Source organism: Lagopus muta, chromosome 22, assembly GCF_023343835.1.
Source record: "Lagopus muta isolate bLagMut1 chromosome 22, bLagMut1 primary, whole genome shotgun sequence".
In the NCBI taxonomy this organism is placed as follows: domain Eukaryota; kingdom Metazoa; phylum Chordata; class Aves; order Galliformes; family Phasianidae; genus Lagopus; species Lagopus muta.
The window spans coordinates 4,287,217-4,307,494 of NC_064454.1; the positions used below are offsets into that span (position 1 = coordinate 4,287,217).

At 51.8% G+C, this 20,278-nt stretch overlaps 2 protein-coding genes across 5 annotated transcripts in view; one reads left to right on the forward strand and one right to left on the reverse strand.

The window, feature by feature from the left end:
• The first annotated feature begins 1,291 nt into the window (after nt 1-1,291).
• On the forward strand, nt 1,292-8,229 carry POU2AF3 (POU class 2 homeobox associating factor 3). The gene is made up of 5 exons (XM_048968450.1): nt 1,292-1,431; nt 3,020-3,114; nt 4,746-4,803; nt 5,532-5,758; nt 6,364-8,229. The coding sequence occupies exons 1-5, from the start codon at nt 1,425-1,427 to the stop codon at nt 6,691-6,693; spliced, it is 717 nt and encodes a 238-aa protein (XP_048824407.1). The 5' UTR covers nt 1,292-1,424; the 3' UTR covers nt 6,694-8,229.
• Nucleotides 8,230-8,647: 418 nt separating this feature from the next.
• The window catches only part of POU2AF1 (POU class 2 homeobox associating factor 1), a 32,408-nt gene continuing 20,777 nt past the window's right edge, over nt 8,648-20,278 (reverse strand). For 2 of the 4 annotated variants that reach the window (XM_048968440.1, XM_048968439.1), the window contains 9 exons: nt 19,964-20,235; nt 18,546-18,817; nt 15,726-15,831; nt 15,192-15,338; nt 13,723-13,774; nt 13,107-13,273; nt 12,869-12,985; nt 10,725-10,889; nt 8,648-10,056 (listed from right to left, as the gene is read on the reverse strand). In XM_048968440.1, the coding sequence (XP_048824397.1) occupies nt 9,985-10,056; nt 10,725-10,889; nt 12,869-12,985; nt 13,107-13,273; nt 13,723-13,774; nt 15,192-15,338; nt 15,726-15,831; nt 18,546-18,817; nt 19,964-20,235 (1,370 nt within the window). In that variant the 3' untranslated portion in view covers nt 8,648-9,984. Of the gene's footprint in view, nt 10,057-10,724; nt 10,890-12,868; nt 12,986-13,106; nt 13,274-13,722; nt 13,775-15,191; nt 15,339-15,725; nt 15,832-16,648; nt 18,818-19,963; nt 20,236-20,278 lie in introns of those variants that run through there. The other 2 variants (XM_048968442.1, XM_048968441.1) reach the window with 2 other exon arrangements.

The following is a 20,278-nucleotide window of genomic DNA, read 5'->3' on the forward strand; positions in this document are numbered from 1 at the left end:
CCGGGGGGAGAAACAGACTCGGCCCATGGAGGGTGCCAGGAGAGCTCTTTTGGATGTGTTTGACCCGTTCCAGCACTCAGCTCTTCACTGAGGCAGGGCCTCTGGAAACTCTCCTTATCCAAGAATAGGCTCCTCTCTGCATCTCCAGCTCCACAGGCAACCACCACCGTGGCTTCTGGGAAGCATCCCCAGCAATGCAAGGGCATCAGGACACTTAGCATCATCAGGTGCTGCAGGACATCCCTGTGCCACATCACAGCATGGGGAAAGGGCTCCTCACTGGGGCAGCGTCCCTGAACCCAGCACAAGTGGAGAGCAAAGGAAGGGATCACCACCTTCCCCCTCCTCCCCTAAATTGAGTGCATTTGTTCTACTTCAAGAAAAGATTCAGCTGCAACAACAACCCCAATTGAGCAGCTGGTAGATGATTAACAGCCCGGCCTGCTTTCTGGCATCAGCCAGCTATTCCCGAGGCCCGACACTGCTATGTAAAGATTAAACATGACTTAAAACAAAACCAAAAACCCCAAATATATTGATGTTAAGCAGGAGTTGCCCTAAATCTGCGTCGTCCCTCCAGGCTGCAGCCCCTCTCCTTGCAGCACAGGGGGCAGGCCAGTGCAGCAGCACCCCAGAGAGGGGCTGCCTCGTGCAGGGAGAGCACACAGCCTGCATTTAGGGGAACGTGAATGTAAACTCCAGCACCAGGCCAGCATGTGGGGAGAGAGAAAGGAGTGCTTTGGGAAGAAGCAGGGTCTGGGTGGTTTCCACCAGCATGCCCAGTGTGGCCTTTCTGCTCGGCCACATCCTCCCAGTGCCATTTTGGTCCAAAATCCGGAGTATTTCCCCTTAAAAAGGGACAAATTGTGCAAAAAGCCACTCGGTCCCTTGTGGAGTCCTCTGTGCAGGTAGCACATGAAATATGAGAGGGCTGGAGCCCAGCCTGCACGTCTGAGGGGAAAACGCTGAGCTGGGTTCGAGGCATCTGCTTCGTTTGGGGAACGATGGAGAAAACCCTGAAAATGTCAGAAAAGCACAGGGTGAGGAGGGCAGCCCCACTGGATCTTATTCCCCCAGACCCTCTGCTAGATGGGGATGTGCTCGGTTTCACAAAAAGATAGCCCATTTTGTGGAGCCTTTGAATATTCAAATTGAAAGTATCGCGCAATCATTGATTGTCAAATCATTGGTTTCTAGAGGTTTTAAATACTTGGCATAAGGGGAGAAAAACTCAAACTTATACCCGTAGGTATAAAACAATAATATTTGAGCGGGCACCACCTGGCATCGCCACCAGGCCGGCGGGTCCCTCGGCCCCCCAATTCCCAGCTCGCCGCTTCCAGCCCCCATCCCCCGCCGCGGGGCCGGGGCCGCCGCCGCTTGCACTGGGGCCGCCGGGCGAGCCGCTGCCGCCGCCGCTCAGGATGTCCGGTAAGCCCCCGGCCCACGGCATCAGCCCGGTTTGGGGCCGTTTCGGAGTTCCGCGGGGTCATTCGGCGTGCGATGAGGCAGCGTCGCCTCCCCGGGCGAGGAGGAAACGGGAGGGCGGGGAGCGGGGAGGAGGCAGCGCGGCTCTCGCCCGACGGGGCCGGGGCGCGACGGAGCGCAGCGGGCAGAGCTGCTCGACGGATCCCCCACCAGCCCCGGCCACGCAGCCGGGACCCTCCGCTCCCCCAGCCGCCGCTCTGCTATCGCTCTGCCCCAGCCTGCCCTCGCTCTGCCCGGCCCCGCATCCCCTCGCCCCTTCCGTGCTCAGCCCAGAGGAGCTGGCAGCCTTACCCACCAGTTTTCTCGGGGCGAAGCCTCCCCCCCCTCCCCCCATCCAGTCCACAGCTTAGAGATAATACCGTTCCTCAGCTGGTGTGTTGTCCTGAGAGCACTCGTGGTGCAGCTGGCAGCCCTGCCTGCCTTCCTGTGCAGACGTGCTGCATGCATCCCAAACTTACAGGAGGCTGGGTGCCCTTCCTGACTATAGGGCCTGCTAAAGGGACTTCTTAAATTCAGCTGAGGGTGCAGCTCAGCAAAGTCTCCTGGAAGAAGCCCCAACTGAGCTTCTGAGTCGCTTCCAGGGGGACCCAGCACCTCTGGCAGCATCCCTTCAACCAGGGGAGGTCAGATGGGATGAAGAGATGCTGCACATCCATCAGCAGCAGGGAGAGGTCACAGCAGGGGGAGCAGAGTGCCTGCAGTGGGGTTTCATCGATGTGTGAGCACAGGCTGCTATGGGACAGGGAGCCTGCAAGCAGCTGTGGGCTGGGACCATGCTGGTGTGCGTAGGATTGGCTGTGGGATGGAAATAACAGCAGAAAGTCAGGACGGAAACTGAACTGCCAGAGGCTTTAAGGATTTCAGCATGAGTACAACAGGTGAAAGTGGTTCTTCAGATGAGATAAATTCTTTGCCATTTCCTGTACTAAAAATCCCTGCTCAGGTAGTGACTGATGATTGATGGTTGTTTGGGGCTGGATTAAAGGCATCCTAAAGTTTTGTTTGAAGGCAGTGGGAGTTGCACAGAATGAGTGAATCAAAGAGACAACCCAGGCTTTGCCAAAAAAAAAAAGGCATGAAAGCAGGCGTTTTATTTGTGTTTTATTTAACCCTCTGAATAACCACCCATGTATTTGTATTGTTTGATTCCTGCCCTTCATCTGTCAGACAAAGCAGTCCCCACTTCTATTTTCAGGTCCTGGGAGCAGCAAACACGAGGGGGTTTAAAGGGATGCAGCAGCAGTACCAGATGGGGCTGGGTGTTAGGACACCTGGAGGGAAAAATAGAAGGAGATACCAAAGAATAAAACCTACATGATTAATATGTACGATCAACAACTGTTGGTTTGTTTTTTCCTCATGAATACCTGCTTGTCACAAGCTTGATTAGCAGGTGTGAAAGAATTGCCACTGCAAGTCGCTTACAGAGAGCAACGAACTGTTAGCTGTAAGCAGGGGGTGCCTGGAAACACGCCACGTGCTCCCAAAAAGTCTCCTGTCCTGAGGAGAGTTTTTCCATCCTTTCTTTCAGGAAAGCCCAAAGTGTACCAAGGTGTCAGGGTAAAGATCACTGTTAAGGAGTTGCTGCAGCAGAGGAGGGCACGGCAAGCAGCAACCGGCGCAGCGGTGAGTGAAACCACTTGGTGTCTGCTGTGCGCCTTCTCCCTTCATCATTTATGTAATGTTTTTGCCAAGGTTGTAATCTATGTGAAGTGGGATTTGAGCACGGCGGGGTGATAGGGAGGAAGGAAACTCAGTCGGGACCGCAGCAGTGGTGCAAAGCGGTGCTGGGCAGAGCCTGGTGCAGGTGGAGGATGTGTCCATGGCAGCCAGGGCAAAGGTGTGCCGTGCTGAAACCACGCAGGGTTTGGGAATATGGGAATCCGGGTCTCTTGTGTTATCCAGCACAACCTGAGCTCCGTCCCTTCTCAGAGAGGGGAAGGAAGGAGGTGGGTTCACCTGTGTGCAAAGTGCATGAACGCCAACGCTCCGCATCGATGTGAGAGCCCTCCAGCTCCAGCCGCGCTGGGGATTTGCATGAAAAGGTCAATAAATCATTCCTGCTTCCCGGTTCGTGACACCACACCTTGGCATGGCTCTCAGATCTCATCTCCCTGCACCTGATGGCAGCTGACTGCACAAGGCTGGAAGCCAGGTGGAGCCGTCAGGGCCAGCAGAGCACAGAGCTGCTGGGCTTTGGGAACAGGGGGGTCTCTGCTCCCACGCAGCCTCAGCGCAGTGTGCAATTGGTTTCCTTCCTTCCTGGAGCCAGCTGGCACCGTGCTGATCTGACCCATAAAGGAAAAAGCCAAATAGAGGCCATAGGGCAGGAGGTTCCCATTGTGGATTCCTGGTTGTCCTAGAGGGATCGGCTGCTGCCTCAGCTGGACCTGAAGTCTTCTGCTGTGGTGCACATCTGCAGCCAAAGCCAGGAGGGGCAGGCCTACCAGCTCCCTGAGCAGCCACTGTTTAGTGATTTAAACACATGGGGAGAGGAAGCTATTAGCAGGAAAATGAGCTATCAGCATTTTGAATAGAGGAAAAGAAGTGGAAGCCTGTGTAAGTTACAGATGGGGGGGAGAGGGGAGAGAGGATTTGCATTTGCAGAGTAAAATCCTAGTCCCAGGGCACAAGCATCAATATTCCCATTGCTTTTGGGGCACAGATTTCCCTCCAGTCAAGCTCCTGGAACAAACACAGACCCATCAACTCCAGATTGCAGCATCCTTTGGGAATCCCAGCCCTGCCATGGGGGGACAGAGCTGTGTTAGGGGGAGATGTGCTGTATCTCAAACAGCTTTGGCATCAGCCCCAGTGATCCAGAGATGCCTGGCCGTGGGGACAACTGGAATGTCTTTAGTCACACTTCAAGGCAGTTTTTGCTGCACTTATAAATGGCTTGCTCTTATTCATACCCATCCCTACGAGTTCCTGGTGATCCACAATGCTAGGGATGAAGAGATGTCCACATGGGGAGGTTTGCAAGGCATTTCTGCTGCAGTGACAGCAGCAAGGCAGCAGGCAGAGCGTGCTGACGATGTTATACTGAAAGCTTTGCACCAGGTGCTGTGCTCCTCCAGCCCCGTTATCTGCACAAGCTCAGGTTGAGAATGTTGCTCTGTCGGTTCCAGAGAAGCTTACTGAGAGAAATGAGGTTTATGTGAATAGCCTGAAGCAAAATGACTTACCTCAGAGTGCAGAAAAACACTCCTGCATTACAGCACCTCCAGACCCTCCTCTCCCCTTCTCTTTGCCAGGTTTCCTGGGGCAGCAACAGCATCCAGTTTGCAGAGTCCGTGTCTCCTCCTCACCCAGGTTGGTACAAAGCCCACCCGAGCGTCCCTTCCCAACCATTCCCACAGCCCAGCGTCCTTCCAGCCCTTGGTTAAGGCTGAGAGCCAGCAGTGCAACCAGTCGGCACCTGAATGGAGCCCATGGAATGCAGACGAGGATGCTGAGAGGCCAATGGGGGACATAATCCCCTCTGCAGGAGCACCATCCAACGCTCTGCTTGGGCAGCTTCCCACTGCAGGAAGGCAGAGCCCCTTCCCCAAGGGATGCTCAGCCCCAGAGAGCACTGCTGTCCCTGGGCTGCAGCCCATGGGTTGGGAGCACTGTGCACTGTTGGCTGTTCCTGCTCTGCTGGCAGCCCCTGCAGCAGTGAGAGGAGTGTCAGATTTTCAGTTCCTTCCCCATCTCAGTGGATATCCAAGGAAAGGGGGAAGGGCATTCGGGGCTTTCAGGTCCTTCGAGCGTTCTGCAGCCAAAGCAAAGAGACCTCAAGGGTTGGGCATGTGTGAATATATACATTGTGTGGACAAGGAAATGATTAAATCATCAATATTTAGGAATCAATTTGCTTATGTTAATACAGAAACATGAGATGTACTCAAGGTCTTTCAGGGTGGTAAATCTCCATCTATTAATGTACTGTGGGTACTTCTCACTCCTTCCCCCAATCCAGCTACACGCTTCTACCTGCACACCTTTGGGAGAACAGATACTGAATAACGCACTGCTTCTTGCTTTACCTTCTCCCCCAGCACCTTTTGATGCAGAACCCATCTCTTCAGCTCCCAACTATTGCCCGTCAAGGCAGTTCTCAAACTGCCTCTCCTGTGAGGAGAGCCCCAGCCACCTGGAGCAGCTGGTGGACTCCTACCTGCAGGCGGAGGCAGCCTTCGAGCCATCCCTGGGCACTCTGCAGACACCATCACATTACATCCCTGATTCCTTCCAGCCAGTCCCCCTTTGCTTCAACCAGGGCTTGGTAAGCACTGTGCGCTCTGAGGGATGCTGGGGATGGGGTCACAGCATGGGGCAAAGCAGCAGCAAGCTGATTTGGGGACGGGGGTGTTTCAGGAGTGCAGACATCACAACGCAGGTGGTGCTCTGCATGGAGATCCCACAGAGCTCTGAGGAGGTCTCTGTCAGTGCTCAGAGAACTGGAACAGGGTTTAGTCTGCTGTTGTGATGATGCCACATGGGATGGAATATCCATATGGCCAGCTTAGGTTGTCTGTCTTGGTTCTGTCCTCTCCCAAATCCTTGTGCCCCTCAGCCCCCTCGCTAGCAGGGCAGCATGAGAAGCTGAAATGTCCTTGGCTCTGTGCATCAATACTGAGGAGCAGCTAGAAACGTTGGTGTGTTATCAGTGTTTTTCTCCTAAAGCCAAAACATAGCATCACACAAGGCAATATGGAGAATATCCCAGCTATCCCAGCTGAAACCAGGCCATCCTCCAAGGGCCAACCCACCTTCTGTGCAGCCAGACCCTCTGAGCGGGCAGCACTGCAGCAATCCCAGCTGTCCTGCTGCATCCCCAAGACGACACTCCAAACCAAAACCCACTTTTCTCATTTCTCTCCCTTGCAGGCTGCAGCATCCCCGAGCCCAGCTGATCTGCCCAACGCGCTGCCCCACGGCTGCCCCGCTTCCCAGCTGCCCCCATTCACCCCCCTGACCCACAGCCCACCTCCTGCCCTGGACCCCATGCCCTACGGCTGCCCAGCAGAGGGCTGGCCCTGCCACCCCCCATCCCCCTACACACCCCTCGCCTGCTGCTGTGCTGCCTGCAGCCCCCCACACACCGACCCCAAGGTCCCACAACGTTTCCCCTGCCCTGGCACGGATTGCTCGGGCTGCCTGCCACCCACTGACGACTTCTTCAGGAGGGACAGGAGCTGGGACATCTGTTACAGCTAATGGGGAGGGGCTGCACGCTGCCTTCACGTTGGCATCGTTGCCTGGGAACTGCATACGGTTGCACTGCCTCCAACTCATCACTACTCGCACATGGTGTTGCCACTACATTCATCCTCCTGTTTTCTGTGGTAGCTTTTTATTTGGTCTTTATTTTATTCCCTGGTTTTGTTTTTTTTAAGAACTCCCCCCCAGCTGCCTTACCAAACCCGTGTCACCAACACCAGCTCTTTGTGTCACAAATAAATCATTTGGTACTCACAGTGCCCATTGCTTGTGTGCTGAATGCCAGCAACTTTGGCTACTGATGGAGGCTCACAAAGATGAGGAAGAAGTCCTCAACCCCCAGCACACCTCCAGCTCTTCAGCTTCCACAGTAATGTTCTCTGGTGGCTCTTGCAACTGAACACCTTCCCTCTGCCCAGAGCTGGAGGCACTCAAACACGTGCACTGCTGGCAGATAGGGAACTTCCTCCATTCTACCAAAAAAAACAACCAACAAACCCTACCAATATTGCTCCACCTTCACCACAACCTTCAGTGATGCTTTCCTCTCTTCCCTGTTTTCACCTGGACAGAATCATAGAATGGCCTGGGTTGAAAAGGAGCACAGTGCTCATCCAGTTCCAACCCTCTGCTGTGTGCAGGTCGCCAACCAGCAGCCCAGGCTGCCCAGAGCCACATCCAGCCTGGCCTTGAATGCCTGCAGGGATGAGGCATCCACAGCCTCCTTGGGCAGCCTGTTCCAGTGCTCAGAGCCAGCCTGAGCACTAAACCTGCTATAAATAGGAGTCAGCAGCTGTGCTGCTGCTGCAGATAAAAGTGCCATCACCTCTGTGATGCTCCAACACGTGTCATTTAGTGGTGCTGGAGGTGCTTTGTTCTCTGTGGGGTTATGGTCACCTCCTGCTCCAACGCTGCTGAGCTCCTCAATGCCTCACACTTTGAAGTCCCTCCTCACCAACATTAAACAGCCACGGGAGGATAAGGCTGAGGCGAGATGTTTGAGGCTGCTGGTGGAAATGGGATGACCACATCCTCCCCGTGGGCTGGCTGCATTAGCAAGAACTGCCAGAGTGTGTTCGTGTGCAGCAAAGGAAACAACATGTGCCAGTGGGTTGCAAGCATACAAGGAGAGCGCCCACGTTAGCACAGCAGGGCTGACACTGTCCCCATCTGTTAACTAAGTCACTCTCCATCCCTGGCTGCCATTTCCTATTTCCCTGCTGCACTTCTTTATGCTGTTCTGCAGTTCCCCATTGCAAGGGGGCTGCAGTCACCAATCCCCAGTGCTGTGTCAACAGCTGCACACGTGCAGTGCAAGCCGAAGCTCGCCCCTTGTTGACACAAGGATTCCTGGGCTGATTGTGAACTGGGAGGAAAAAACAACAGAGGGGGAAACCATTCAAAGGCTGACGGTGGATTTTCTGGCTGTGAGGAGCACGTTATTTCCCTGCTTTCCTCCCTTGTAAAAGCTGATTACACGACAGTGGCTCATGCCGTAGCTCTAACAGAACTGGCACAGCGCTACCAAGCACCGGTCCCCCCCAGGTGGGATAAACACGTGGGCATTCAGAAATGAGGATCTCCCCACTCTGAGCACAAATAGCTCCGGCAGCAGCCTGCAGTTACAGAGAAAATAAAGGGCTCTTATTGTAACCGGCTGCTCAGAGGATCTGATCAAAAAGCTTTCCCTGCCAGCCGCCCAATGGCTTTTCCATGGTGCCACTTGGAAGCGTTTGTTCAGCGTTAACGAGCCTTTGTTCTCTTCTTATCTGAAGCCACGGGTAGGAAGAGATAAAGTGTGCAAACAAGGGGTATTAGCGCTGCCAGCGCTGCTGATGTTATAAAAGGGACATTCGTCCTCAAAACAGCTGCAAGAAGTGGAGATCCTGCGATCAGACCCAAGGGGATGAAATTCATTTTGGCAAAGAACGGCGCGGGGATCATTGCTGGAGAGATCGCCTCAAGGTCGAGAAAGAGAATTTATTCCCCACTTTTCCTCGTCAATGCAGTTCTCACTCATTTGGGTCTCGTTACAGCATCCCATCAAAGCAAGGAAGCACATGCTTGAGCCGGCCCGTGCCCAGATACACGCAAATTTATGCAAACACATGCAAATAGGCGCCCGCTTTTTTTTGTCAGAGGGCGCCGGCAGGTTTGTAGGCATGATGTAGTGAGAAGCGGTAGCCAACCAGCAAAGAGGAGGGATGAGGAAGTCAGGAGGTCTCTAATCGGGATTCCTGCATTTCTTAAGAGCTTTTGTTTGGATCTGCAAAAACAGTCGTCGAAGGGTTTGCAGGGCTCGCAAGTGCCTAACAAAGCCCTGCTGCATTGAGTTAATGGGCGATGGAGGAAGTCACGGGGGTGATTTAAGAGATTTGCCCTTCAACTTAATCAGTTCAGCCCCAGTGGAAGAAAACAACTCTGCAAGGCTGACAACAGCAACATGCAGAGCGTGCGCTGGGGATGAGAACCTCTGTGTTGGCTGCCCCAGCAGAGCTCTCACCCCCTGCAGGCACCTGCCTTCACTCCTCCTGCACACCGCCAGCTGATTGCACAGCAATTCACAAATCATTTCACAGAAAGGATAAGAACTTCTTAACGTGGGACGAGGACAGGAGAGAAGCCGCGCCACGCGCTTGCTCCCACAAGCATCTGCTCTCCTTTCAAGGGTTGGGCTGAGCGATGGGGCAATGGAGAGCTGATTCAGCTCCCTTCCTCAAAGTGCTAAGAGCAGGGAGAGCAGCAGCTTGCAGAAACAAGCTGCTCCTCCTCCCTTGGAGGTCTTCAGTTCAGCCGTGGCCCTGGGAACTGCAGTCTTGATGCCGACCTCTTCGGTCCAGTCTTTCTCCCCCTCCCCCCCAGGTTTGTGCATCCCAAGGACAGTGGAGCTCATTGCACATCACAGAGGCTTCAGCGTTTCACCCAGTGCCCTCGCACAGGATGCGAGCAGGACTTGGAGCAGTATTTCTCAACCATTGCTACCAAGGACCATCTTGTGTCCTGGCTGCCCTTTGCCACCAAATCGAAGCTTGGCTGCATGTTAAATGTTTGCTCGTTTGTGTCACGGGATTATTAGCATTCCCTGTTGACAAAATAAGCTTCTCTGCCATCTCAGAGCTTATCTCTTGATATCTCCCATGCTACTCGTGGTCCAAAGGCCACAGGTTGAGAAACACTGCCATCCCACCCCAGCGTATAGATTCTGGGGGCAGAGACACGCTGGTTAACCATCCTCATGGTTGTTCTATGGGGCTTCGTGCCACAGGCTGAAGCTGAAGCCATTCCAACCTAGGATCTGGCATTTCGGCAGCAGGAAATGAATGTTGATGTGACTTTCCCTCTCTTCAGCAAATGCCTGACCTGCCAAAAAAAAAATGCAAAGGTATTATTGTATTATTGTATTATATGATATATATATGATGTATTATAATGCACCATGTGAAGCTATGGGGAGTGACAGTCACAAGCTGCGTGTGGACACTGAGATGCATACCCCCCCCCCCCCATTATATACTCCCAGACTAAATATACATTCTAACTCACTGAGACTAAAATAAGCTCCAGGAGCCCTTTCATACCCATAGACATGAAACCTCATCTTCCCTTGAGTCATGCTGCCATGGGGGAACAGCTGTAGATTGGTATAGCACAGCTGTGGTTCAGTAGGCATGGTGGTGATGGGCTGATGGTTGGACTTGATGATCTTAGAAGTCTTTTCCAACCTTAACGATCCATTGGTTCTAAAGCCTGCTTTGTGCTCCTTCAATTTGGATTTGCTGAAGTAGGGATCCCCCAGCGAGCTCAGCCCCGTGCCACACAGCTTGGCCAGCACTGTTGGCACACAGCGCCCTCACAGAATCACAGAATGGCCAGGGTTGGGATGGACCTCAGAGGATGACGAATCTCCAACCCCCTGCCACATGCAGGGCCACCAACCTCCACATTTAATACCAGACCAGGCTGCCCAGGCTGTCCTCCCTGTTTCCTCCATTAAAGGCAGAGGGCACTGGTGCAGCAGGAACACTCACCTGGTCCCCAGCTTTCCCAGAAGGAGCCATGTGGATCGGCTGGTCGTTGTCTAAGTTTCGGATGCTCGGGTCTGCCCCGTGGTCAAGGAGCAATTGAATGATTTCCTTCTGGTTCTTGTCGCCATGCAGCGCAGCTGCCATGTGCAGAGCTGTGTTTCCATGAGCCTAAAAATAAAGAAAAGCCCTCTGAAGGGTTGTGCCCCTTTTTTAGAACTGCCCTCGTAATGGACATCAAGAAACCTCACACCATTTCTTATCCAGAGCCGAGAGAGTATCCCTATCCCTGTTCCCCATTCATGGCTTCAGCAAGAGGTGCTCCGGAAGGCACTGCAGAAGGGTGCAGAGAGCCAGAGCTCCAGCAGCTCACATCCCTCCATGCACCACAGGCTGAGCAGGGGAGCTCAGCACGAGGCATGGCACCTGCCCATGCAACCCTAACGCTGCCCACTGGGGTATGACCCGTAACGGTTTGACACGGCGAGCAGCAAGCATGCAGATGCACAAGGAGAGGTATTTTTAGTCGGCACCAAGTCTCGCTGTGGCAGCTGTATCTGTTTGTTCCTCACTGAAACAGTCAGACGTTTCTGATGAGTTTGGGAAATATGGGCACAGATGGCACCAACTGCGAAAAGGGACGTGTGTGATTTTCACCTCCTTTTTACCAGCCAGACATCAGAGACTTGGAAGCACGAAACAAAACAGCGAATTAGAATGGAAATCTCAATAGCTATTCGCAGGCAAGGCATTTTTACAAGCACTGAACAAGCAGACACTTGTCAATTTTACCATCCCATAAACTCAAGAGAAAGTTTATAAGGTCTTTATACGAATGCTCGTTAAAAAGGAAACGTCTGCATTTGTTTGCTGCATCTTGGTGGCAGAGGCACTCGATAGCTTCCAAGGCCAGGCACAAGGCCATGAGGGCCAGGCCAGCTGGCAGGGCTTGATCTTGAAGCCCCTCCATTGACTTTAGTGGGACTTGTGTGAGCCACAATTTCAGAGCACATCTGGGCTCTCGAAAGGGGTGAGATGAAAAATGCCTCAGAACCATCAATGGTTTTCTCATCGTGACATCCACAGTCGATTGAATTTGGAATGAGACAACTTGCAGCAAGGAAAGGATGAGCCAGGAAAGCTGAAACACAAAATCTCCATTTTCTTCTCTTTGTTGTGCTTGGAAGAGGTAGGAAGCCCAGATAGGAGCAGCCAACCCTGCCACTGCATTTCTCCCTGTCCCAGGCATCCCACCAACAAAGCTCCAAGCGATCCTATCGCGGTAAGAAGCTCTCCCAGCATTGTGATCAAGAGACAACAGCAGACTCCCCTGGACAAGATAGCACGTGCCTGATGGCTCTTAAAAGATACAGAAAGAATGCAATAAAAGAAAAATAAAAACCCAGTGTAATTGTGTACACACTAAACCAAACATGTTTTCCCATCCTCCAGCCCAAAAGGTTGGGTTTTGTGCCCTAGCAAACAGCTCAGCTCTGCAGGAGCACCCAAATCTTTCCCCAGAGCTGCACAGAGGTGGCAGCTGCTGGGATTTCTGGCTGACAGTGCAGGGCAATTGCTCAGCACACACAGGAATGTCAGGATTTCTGCTCAGGAGGATGGGTGCAGCTGATGGAGCTGCAAGATAGTGTCACTGCTTTGTGTCTGCTCAGAGGTGAAGCGTGGGGCAGGCAGGGGGTGGGTGACAGCAGCAGGGCTGGGAAGCTCCCAGCTCATCCAGGATGGCCGTGCCCATAGAAACACCACACTGAGGCAACATCTCAGCTCTGTAAGCAGTGCCCGACTCCATGCATTTAGCACTGGAGCTTTGTCCCTTGCTGTGCAGGGCACTGCTGGGGCAGGTTACCAACACACAGCTGCCCCAAACACTGCCAACAGCAAAGCATCACATCACTGCTGAGCTATTTTCTTAACCTTAACCCTAACCCTAACGCTAACCTTCAGCCCAGTGTCACAAAGTTCCCATCCCTCCCCAAGAAATCATTCCCCACATCCCTCTCCCCCCCCATTATCTGTCTTGCTGCCAGGGCTCAGCCCAAGCCCTGCACTAAGTCCCATGTGAGTGCCTCTTTGCTGCTCAAAAACATGTCTGGGAGGGGAGCCAATGCTTTCTGCACTGCCTCTGGGCTCACCTTGCTGTTGATGAAGTCCTTGGATTTGAAAGCATTCAGCTCCAGGAAGTAGCGGAGCAGGGATACGTTCCCATCCTGGACGGTGTAATGAAGAACTGTCTTGTTGCTTTTCACATCCTATTTCAGTGCAGACAAACAAAACCAAATGAGAATCTTTCCGCAGAGCATCTTAAGGCAGAATCCCCGTACCAACTAACAGCAGGGGGACGAATGAGGGATGGGGAGAAGCAGTTCCTACCCGGCTGTAGATGGAAGCTCCTGCCTGCACCAGCTGCTGCACACAGGTCTCCAGCTCCCAGCTCTGGTGCTGCAGCTCTTCACTCTGCTGTTCTGGCAGTGCCAGGCGGCCCCGGTCCCGCAGCAGTGTGTTGTGGGCCAGGACAGCACAGTGCAGAGGGGTATGGCCTGGGGAGGGAGTGACGATGGTCCCCATCAGAGCAGCACCAAAAGGGGAGGATGTGAGCTCTTGATGGAGCTGTGAGTGTCTCTGCTCACTGAAGGCGAGTTGGACCAGGTAGCCTTTAAGGGTCCTTTCCACTCCAAAGATACTATGCACATATCTTGGCAAGGGTGTCTTTAAGCCCCGAGACCTTTCTCTAATTCCAGAAGTCCCACTCTGGCTGCACAGACAATTTGGAGGCATTTTGGTGTGTACTCGACTCCATGTGTGCACTGAGGCACCACTGAGCTCTGTGACATTTGAGCTTCCAGCAGCGATGCCTCTGAGCCCACCACCCCACACATCAGCCGACCCCAATGCACATCAGCATCAGCCACTGACATCAATGGCATCACTTCTTTCTTTCTTTCTTTCTTTTAGGACCACGATAAAATGCTCGTGCATAAGGTCTCACCTTCAAAATCCTTCATTTCTAAATCGAGAGGGAGGCCTTGTGAAAGAATCACCTGGGAGTGACAGAGAATTGGGACAATTTTAGCTCAGCAGAACGTTGTCCGAATCACAACAGTCGGAGCTAACAAAAGATGGGAAAAGACCACCAACCAACCCCCCCAGAAGAGGCAATTAGACAAGAGGTAATTATAATTTAACTGTAGGCTAGGCAGTTTGGCACTAGATTTTGGCACGCTGAGTCCTATTTCCTAGCAGGGATGTCACTCAGGTTCGCACAAGGTGATCACGTTCCCTAAGTCCCCTATAAAGAACCCAAGAATATCCCATTGGGTTCTACTAGATTCTCAGTTCCTAAAATTGAGCTCAAGGATGTCAACTTCCTCACACTTCCCCTGCACTGAGCACAGGCATATCTTGATCACACTGCTTCACTTTTGTTCCAAGTTACGCTTAGCAAGGATAAGCATGCAGGAGTGACACAGTGGTCTGCAGGTGAGCATTGCTTGGGTTTAGAAGGGAGCAAAAGAAGTGCCTTAAAGAACAGATCTGATGTGATGCTGCCAAATAGCTCCTTGTCTGAACTACCACAGATTGTGTATATTTTGCTCTGGACTGAAGGCAGCATGTTGTTCATTACAGCATCTTGCATGGGGATTTGGCTGCGCGGTGACTCATCCCAACGCCGTCGTGTTGGACAAGGAGAAGGATTACTCAGAAACGTTAGGGCTTGTGCTCTCTTATCATAACAAGAATAAAATATACCCAAAGCAAACACTGACAAGAGGCTTTGAGCTGATGTGTAGAGATTAGACGTCTCAGGTGTTAAGAAGAAGAACAAAACCAAAAAATGCCGTTGCATGTCGTGCCTGTGACCCAGGCGAGGAGCAAACCCACGTGCACTATTCCTTGCTCCCTCTGATTCCTCTTTTTATGTTTAAAAAATAAACACTGAGAAGAACAAAACAGATTCATTTCCACCACTCCAGTTGGCACTGATGGAATTATCTGAATGCACGGTGCTTTAAATGAAACACCTGCTTTCCAAAGAACTGCCCGCGTTATACATTAACCATTGCTGCTGGCCCTCCCAGGACGTGTGCCAAGCAGGACTGATGGCTGCTGGAGCTGTATATCCCATGGCTTTGGGTTTATCCAACACCCTGCAGTCTTGTTCAACCCAAGTGAGCCCACCTCGTCCAGCCTGCCATCAGCTCTGCAGGAAGAATTTATTCTCCCCTACAGATAAGCTGGGGAGATTCCTTCTGTGATGGTGTTGGCTGCAAATCCTAAATTAGGAAAAAAAACCCTGGGAAGATCCTAACTTGAATGGAAAGATACGCTTTTTTCTCCTCTTAAAATCTTAATTGCTTACAGACATCTTCCCTTCTGAAAGTTCCTTAAAGACGGCGATAATGAGACGAAAACATAGGCTTACATTGCTAGCAATTAAACCATGAAAGCTTTTCCTACCTGCAGAACCTGGGCATACCCATACGTTGCAGCAAGGTGCAGAGCTGACTGCCCTTTGTTGTCTACAGCATTGACATCTGCTCCTGCCTGGATCAAATCGTGGACGATCGCTGGCTGCCGGGCAGTGACGGCCACCAGGAGCGGGGTCTGGAATGGCAGCACAGCAGAGAGCCCTGAGAGTCTGGAAGGAGATGTGAGCATAAAAAAAGAAAGGGAGAGGCAGGCTGGGTCGGATGGGATCTAGAAGGCCAAGGGTTGTGGTGCACAAGCCGAGGGGAGCTCACAGGCAGATTTAGAGCCCATGGCACCGTGAGTGAGGGGCACTTCCAGCTCCTGCTGAGCTCTCCTGCCCTAATTCAGATGGCAAATCAAGTGCAGCGCTTTCAGAGTGCCAGAGCAAGGCATAGCAACTGCTCAGAGCTACTCCTGCAGTAACAGGGAGGCTGAAGGGGATTTTCACAGCATTGGCTGCTCTCAGCCACGCAGCCTGCGCCATCCCAAATGCTGCTGTTTGCAGGAGGTGCTCAGCATTACCTTTCCTCTGTGTTCCTTGGCATCGAGTCTCCGCAGCTCCTTCATGCGCTCTGCAGCTGCCAACGTAAACGCCCTCATACCTTTAGCTGCATAAATATGTAGAATTCTAAGACAGTAAATAAAGACATCGATCACTGCTTGGCCATGGATCACCCTGGAAGCAAACAGTTTTACAGGGTAACAGCGCTGCTCTGGGGGTTTTATACCCAGAGTTCCCCCAAACTATGCCATAACCCCAAGGGCTTGAGGTTCAGATAACCCCATTTCCAGGAACTGGGTTTCCTACCTCAATATAACTGCTGCTTTCCCAATCCCTCAGCACCCTGGGTTTTGCCCTGCTGGCTCCTTTCCACATCAGCACTTTCCCTCGAGTGAGCTTGACACTTGTGCCACGATGTACCAAAGGCCCCCACAAACTCAGCGTTGGGGCTCCCATTGGCTTGGGGTCACCCAGCCCTGCGTGCCATGGTAGCATAAAACCTTGGCACAAGGAACCCTAGCAGCCCAATTTGCTCCTCTCCAGACAGCAACATTCAACACTTCTTAGTCATATAAACCAGCGGGCAGTCACTTCTTCCCCCAGGTGATTTTGTACCCCAGAGCCACAGCTTGCAATTTTAGGAAGTAGAAATGCAACTTCACGGCTGGTCTGGTTTGCAGTCAAGCTCAGCATGAGCTGTGAGTGCACACCATGCATCCACATGCTTACCAATAGCAGGTAACACCCAAACAGCAGCAGTGCAGTGCAAGCAGTGCTCCCAGCCCACATTTGGACCACAGAGATCCTCTTTAGCCTGCCTCAATGTGCTAAACTAGCAGAAAGCCCAACAGCTCCTTGGGCTCTGGGCTGTACTCACGGGCTGACTGCTAACCCAGAGCTGGGTTATACTTCTGCATAGGAAATAAAACACTCCAGGCGTATGGAAGTTACTGTAGATCTTTATTGGAGAATAATTTGTTTTTTTTTTCTAACCAGAACAACCCAGAAAGAAATTCTGAAGTAGTTCGTCTTTGGTATCCACACACAGAATTTACATACATTGAAGTGAAAGGAATTAAAATGCAATCTTAGCAACCACAGGTTTGGTTCTCACACCTGCTATCCCAGTTTTACTGAATGATTCTGTACTCATAAAACTGGAGTAAGCAGCGGTGAACCAAACTCTTTGTAATTAATTTCTTTGCTGGGTTTTTCTGCAAATGTAAGCCACTAATTTCGGTGCGCCTGGACTTCTGCTATTTTCAAGTGATTTATGATCACTGACATGATCTGTTGCTCGTGTTTCTAGATTTGTGAATATTAAACAATGAAATACGCTTTGAAAGTCCTCAAGACTTTTGCTCTGATCTTGCAAACCTCACTCAGGCATAAAACATTACTTGAAATATTGCCTGGGTGGCAACTGGAGTGCTGGGCACCAGGCAGTCAGCAGTGCAATAAATTACTTTGCATAATCTCACAAGTACTGAATTCAGCTAAGGATCCTGGGCTTCAGAAAGCAGAAAAACCCAGAGAAATTGTGTTCACCAGCCAAGAGCCCCCAGGTTTTTTTAAGGAAATGATAAACAAAAATCAGAAGGGGGTTTCATCTCCTGCAAGTATGTTTGTGGCATGGCACTCCTGAACATCAACAACAAGATTTACAGCGGCATCAGAGGAAAAGGTAAAGCTACTCGTTGTCTGGGAAAGAAAACCAGAAAGCCATAAGAGAGAATGTGTGCACCTGTGAGCTTGGGAAACTACAACGCAGAGGAACTTTCCATAACAGTAAGGCACAAGAGAGGTCACTAAGGTTCCCTGGCTCAGCACACCGACAACTTTGTACTCAAATGCTACAGAAGAAATGAAAGTATTGCCAGCTAATAGTAATGTCACAAATTTCTTGTTAGGCTGAAGTCCAGGTTTTGGAAGACCCTGTCTTCTCAATGATTTGCTGATATGGGGCCATGCTGTGCAATCCTGACTCAGGCAAAACTCTCGGTGGCGTCAGTGGGACCAGGATCTGTCCATTGGTATAACACGTAGCATTACCAGCCAGCCACAGAACCAGCCGCCCACCTCCGAGATGAAAATTCAGAGTCCAAAAAGCACTCTGTAGATGAAAGATCACGACTGCAAAGCACTGTCCTTCAATGCCTACACATCTGTCTTACAGGGACAGAGAAGGTGAGAGCTTTGAGTTTCACCTTCACGTGAAATCAGAGGTTTCACCCAGGCCACTTTGCATTGCTCTGCGCACAGGGAAACCCTACTGCACTGTCATGTAGTTCAACTGCATTGACTTTTCATCTTTGGACTGATGCACCCATTTGCACCAGTAGAACAAATGGACCTTCTACATTTTCTTGTTTTCCAAAGGGGTGGTTCAGTTTTGAGAAGTACCAATGCAGGCCCCCAAACATTTTCTAGCGGCATAAACAGCTCTACAGACAGAGCAAAGACATACACAAGGCATGAGCTCTAGAAAGCAGTCCTACTGGAAAGGTCTTGCCAACACTTAGAGGCGAGGGCACCCTCACCCAACACTGCAGTTGGCCACGGCTACACTACGGTTTGTCCATTTCAGGCTGTGAGATGAAAGTCACCTCGTGCTGAGGCTGTAACAGCACAGACATTGGGTGCTGGGCCCCAGGACAAAGCAAGTTTCACTCAGCACTCAGCCACGGTGTGCTGGAGGCGGACAATAAAACCCCAAGTCAACTCTGGGCCGGGTTTCCTCTGTACTCAGTGCTCGTGGTGGAGCATTGAGTATACGAGGACCGGACCCAAGACGTGCAGCTTAAAGCCCTTCAACAGAGAGAGCGTGGTTTAACACATACGTATCATTGTCTTCATCTTCTAGCAGCAGCTTCTCTAGGGGCAGTGTGCCGATGACCCTGCGGGCGTCCTCCAGCTCCTGCGGGGCCGGCTCAGGGATGGAGATGGGCAGGGGCACAAATTGCGGCGTGGGGAGCGTGGAAGAGGCCGGCTGGTACTGCAGGGTGGGGGCTGGCAGTGCTGAGAGGGGCTGCGCCCACGGGAAGTAGGTGATGGGTGGCTGCTGCTCCGTCACCTCCAGCTGGGGCACCACGGCCGGGGTGCTGCTTCGGGGCTGGTGGGAAGGAGAGACATTGGACAGAATAAAACCATTGGCCATAGGGTGGGGCGCGGGGAGGACGGGAAACGAGGGGAAGGATGCTCAGTCTCACTTTGAACATCCCTTTTCCTGTCTCTCTGGGGAAGCTTTACACCCAAGGTGACAGTTTTCCCACGCTGGCTCCCATGAGAGCAGTGGCTGTGGGTGTCCCAGGTGCTCGCGGGCAGTAGCTTGTGCTCATGACGAGTTCCCTTCAGCTTTCTGTTCCCAGTCCCACCCTCGCTGCAAGGCCACGAGACAGCTTTGCTCTGCGCTGAATGCTGCCTTCTTTGGCAGCATTTTCTTACCAAGCCATTTTCCTGGCATGTCCAGTGGGTGTTTCCCAGAATTCCCTTCACTTCTGTTTGTTTTTGCTTTGTTTTTTTTTTTCTTTCCAAATATTTGGAATTAAATAGTGAAGAATCCCATGAAGACTGCACAGACCTCTGGAGGGACAGCTTCCTTCCCATCCCTGAAGGCACTCAGGGCCAGGTGGGATGGGGCCCTGGGTAGCCTGAACCAATGGGTGGCAGCCCTGCCTGTGGCAGAGGGTTGGAACTGGGTGATCTTTGAGTGCCAACCTGAGCCATTCTATGATTCTAAGTACTTGATTTGACAACGGTGTTTATGGGCCATAGAGTAAATCCACTCAGAACTACAGCTTTCTCAGCTACTGCAAATCCAAGATGAAGAACCCCTACTTGGAACCGATGACAACAGTAAGCTGAACACTCCCCATTAACATTCCTGAGCTGCAAACAATACTCCCTGACAATAAATACCGTCCACAGAGCCAAACAAACTCAAGGCAATGGCAGCCCTGTTGCTGACATGGTGGGAGATGACTCATTTCTCAGGACAGCAGCAAGAACAGGCTGTATCAGCAACATGAAAAGTGCTGAAGGAGTGTGGAGAGCTGGAGAAATGGCAGAGGAGTCTCCAATTTCAAAGCAACTTCAAAGCTCTCCTATGCCCAAGAAGGGGCTACACTATGAGAATACATGCAAGAATGAGTTGCATGACAATAATTAAATCATATGAGTTCCATCCTGCACTCCCCATTGAGGCTTTTTGGAAGGTGGGGAATTTGCCATCATTTATAGTCAGGTGCCTTTGACTTACCGCGAAATTGGTGATCAGTGGCTGAGAAGCATAAGTCAGTACAGACGAAGGCCCAACCAACGTGTAACTGGGACACATAGGCTGGATGTACATGTCTGCAGTGTAAGGACAGCTGGCTGCTTCGTGGGACACGTAGTCGGGGTAAGTGGTCCACTGAGTCAGAGGCTGCAGGGATGAGGGAGAGGGCTGGGAGAGCCAGCTGGAACACAGTGCTCCTTCCTCTGCGCTGGGCAGTGGAGGGGCAGCAGCATCCACATCGATACACGGCTGGCCTGGAAGACAGGAGGGGATCACAGCTCAGTTCTGTGTGGCTTT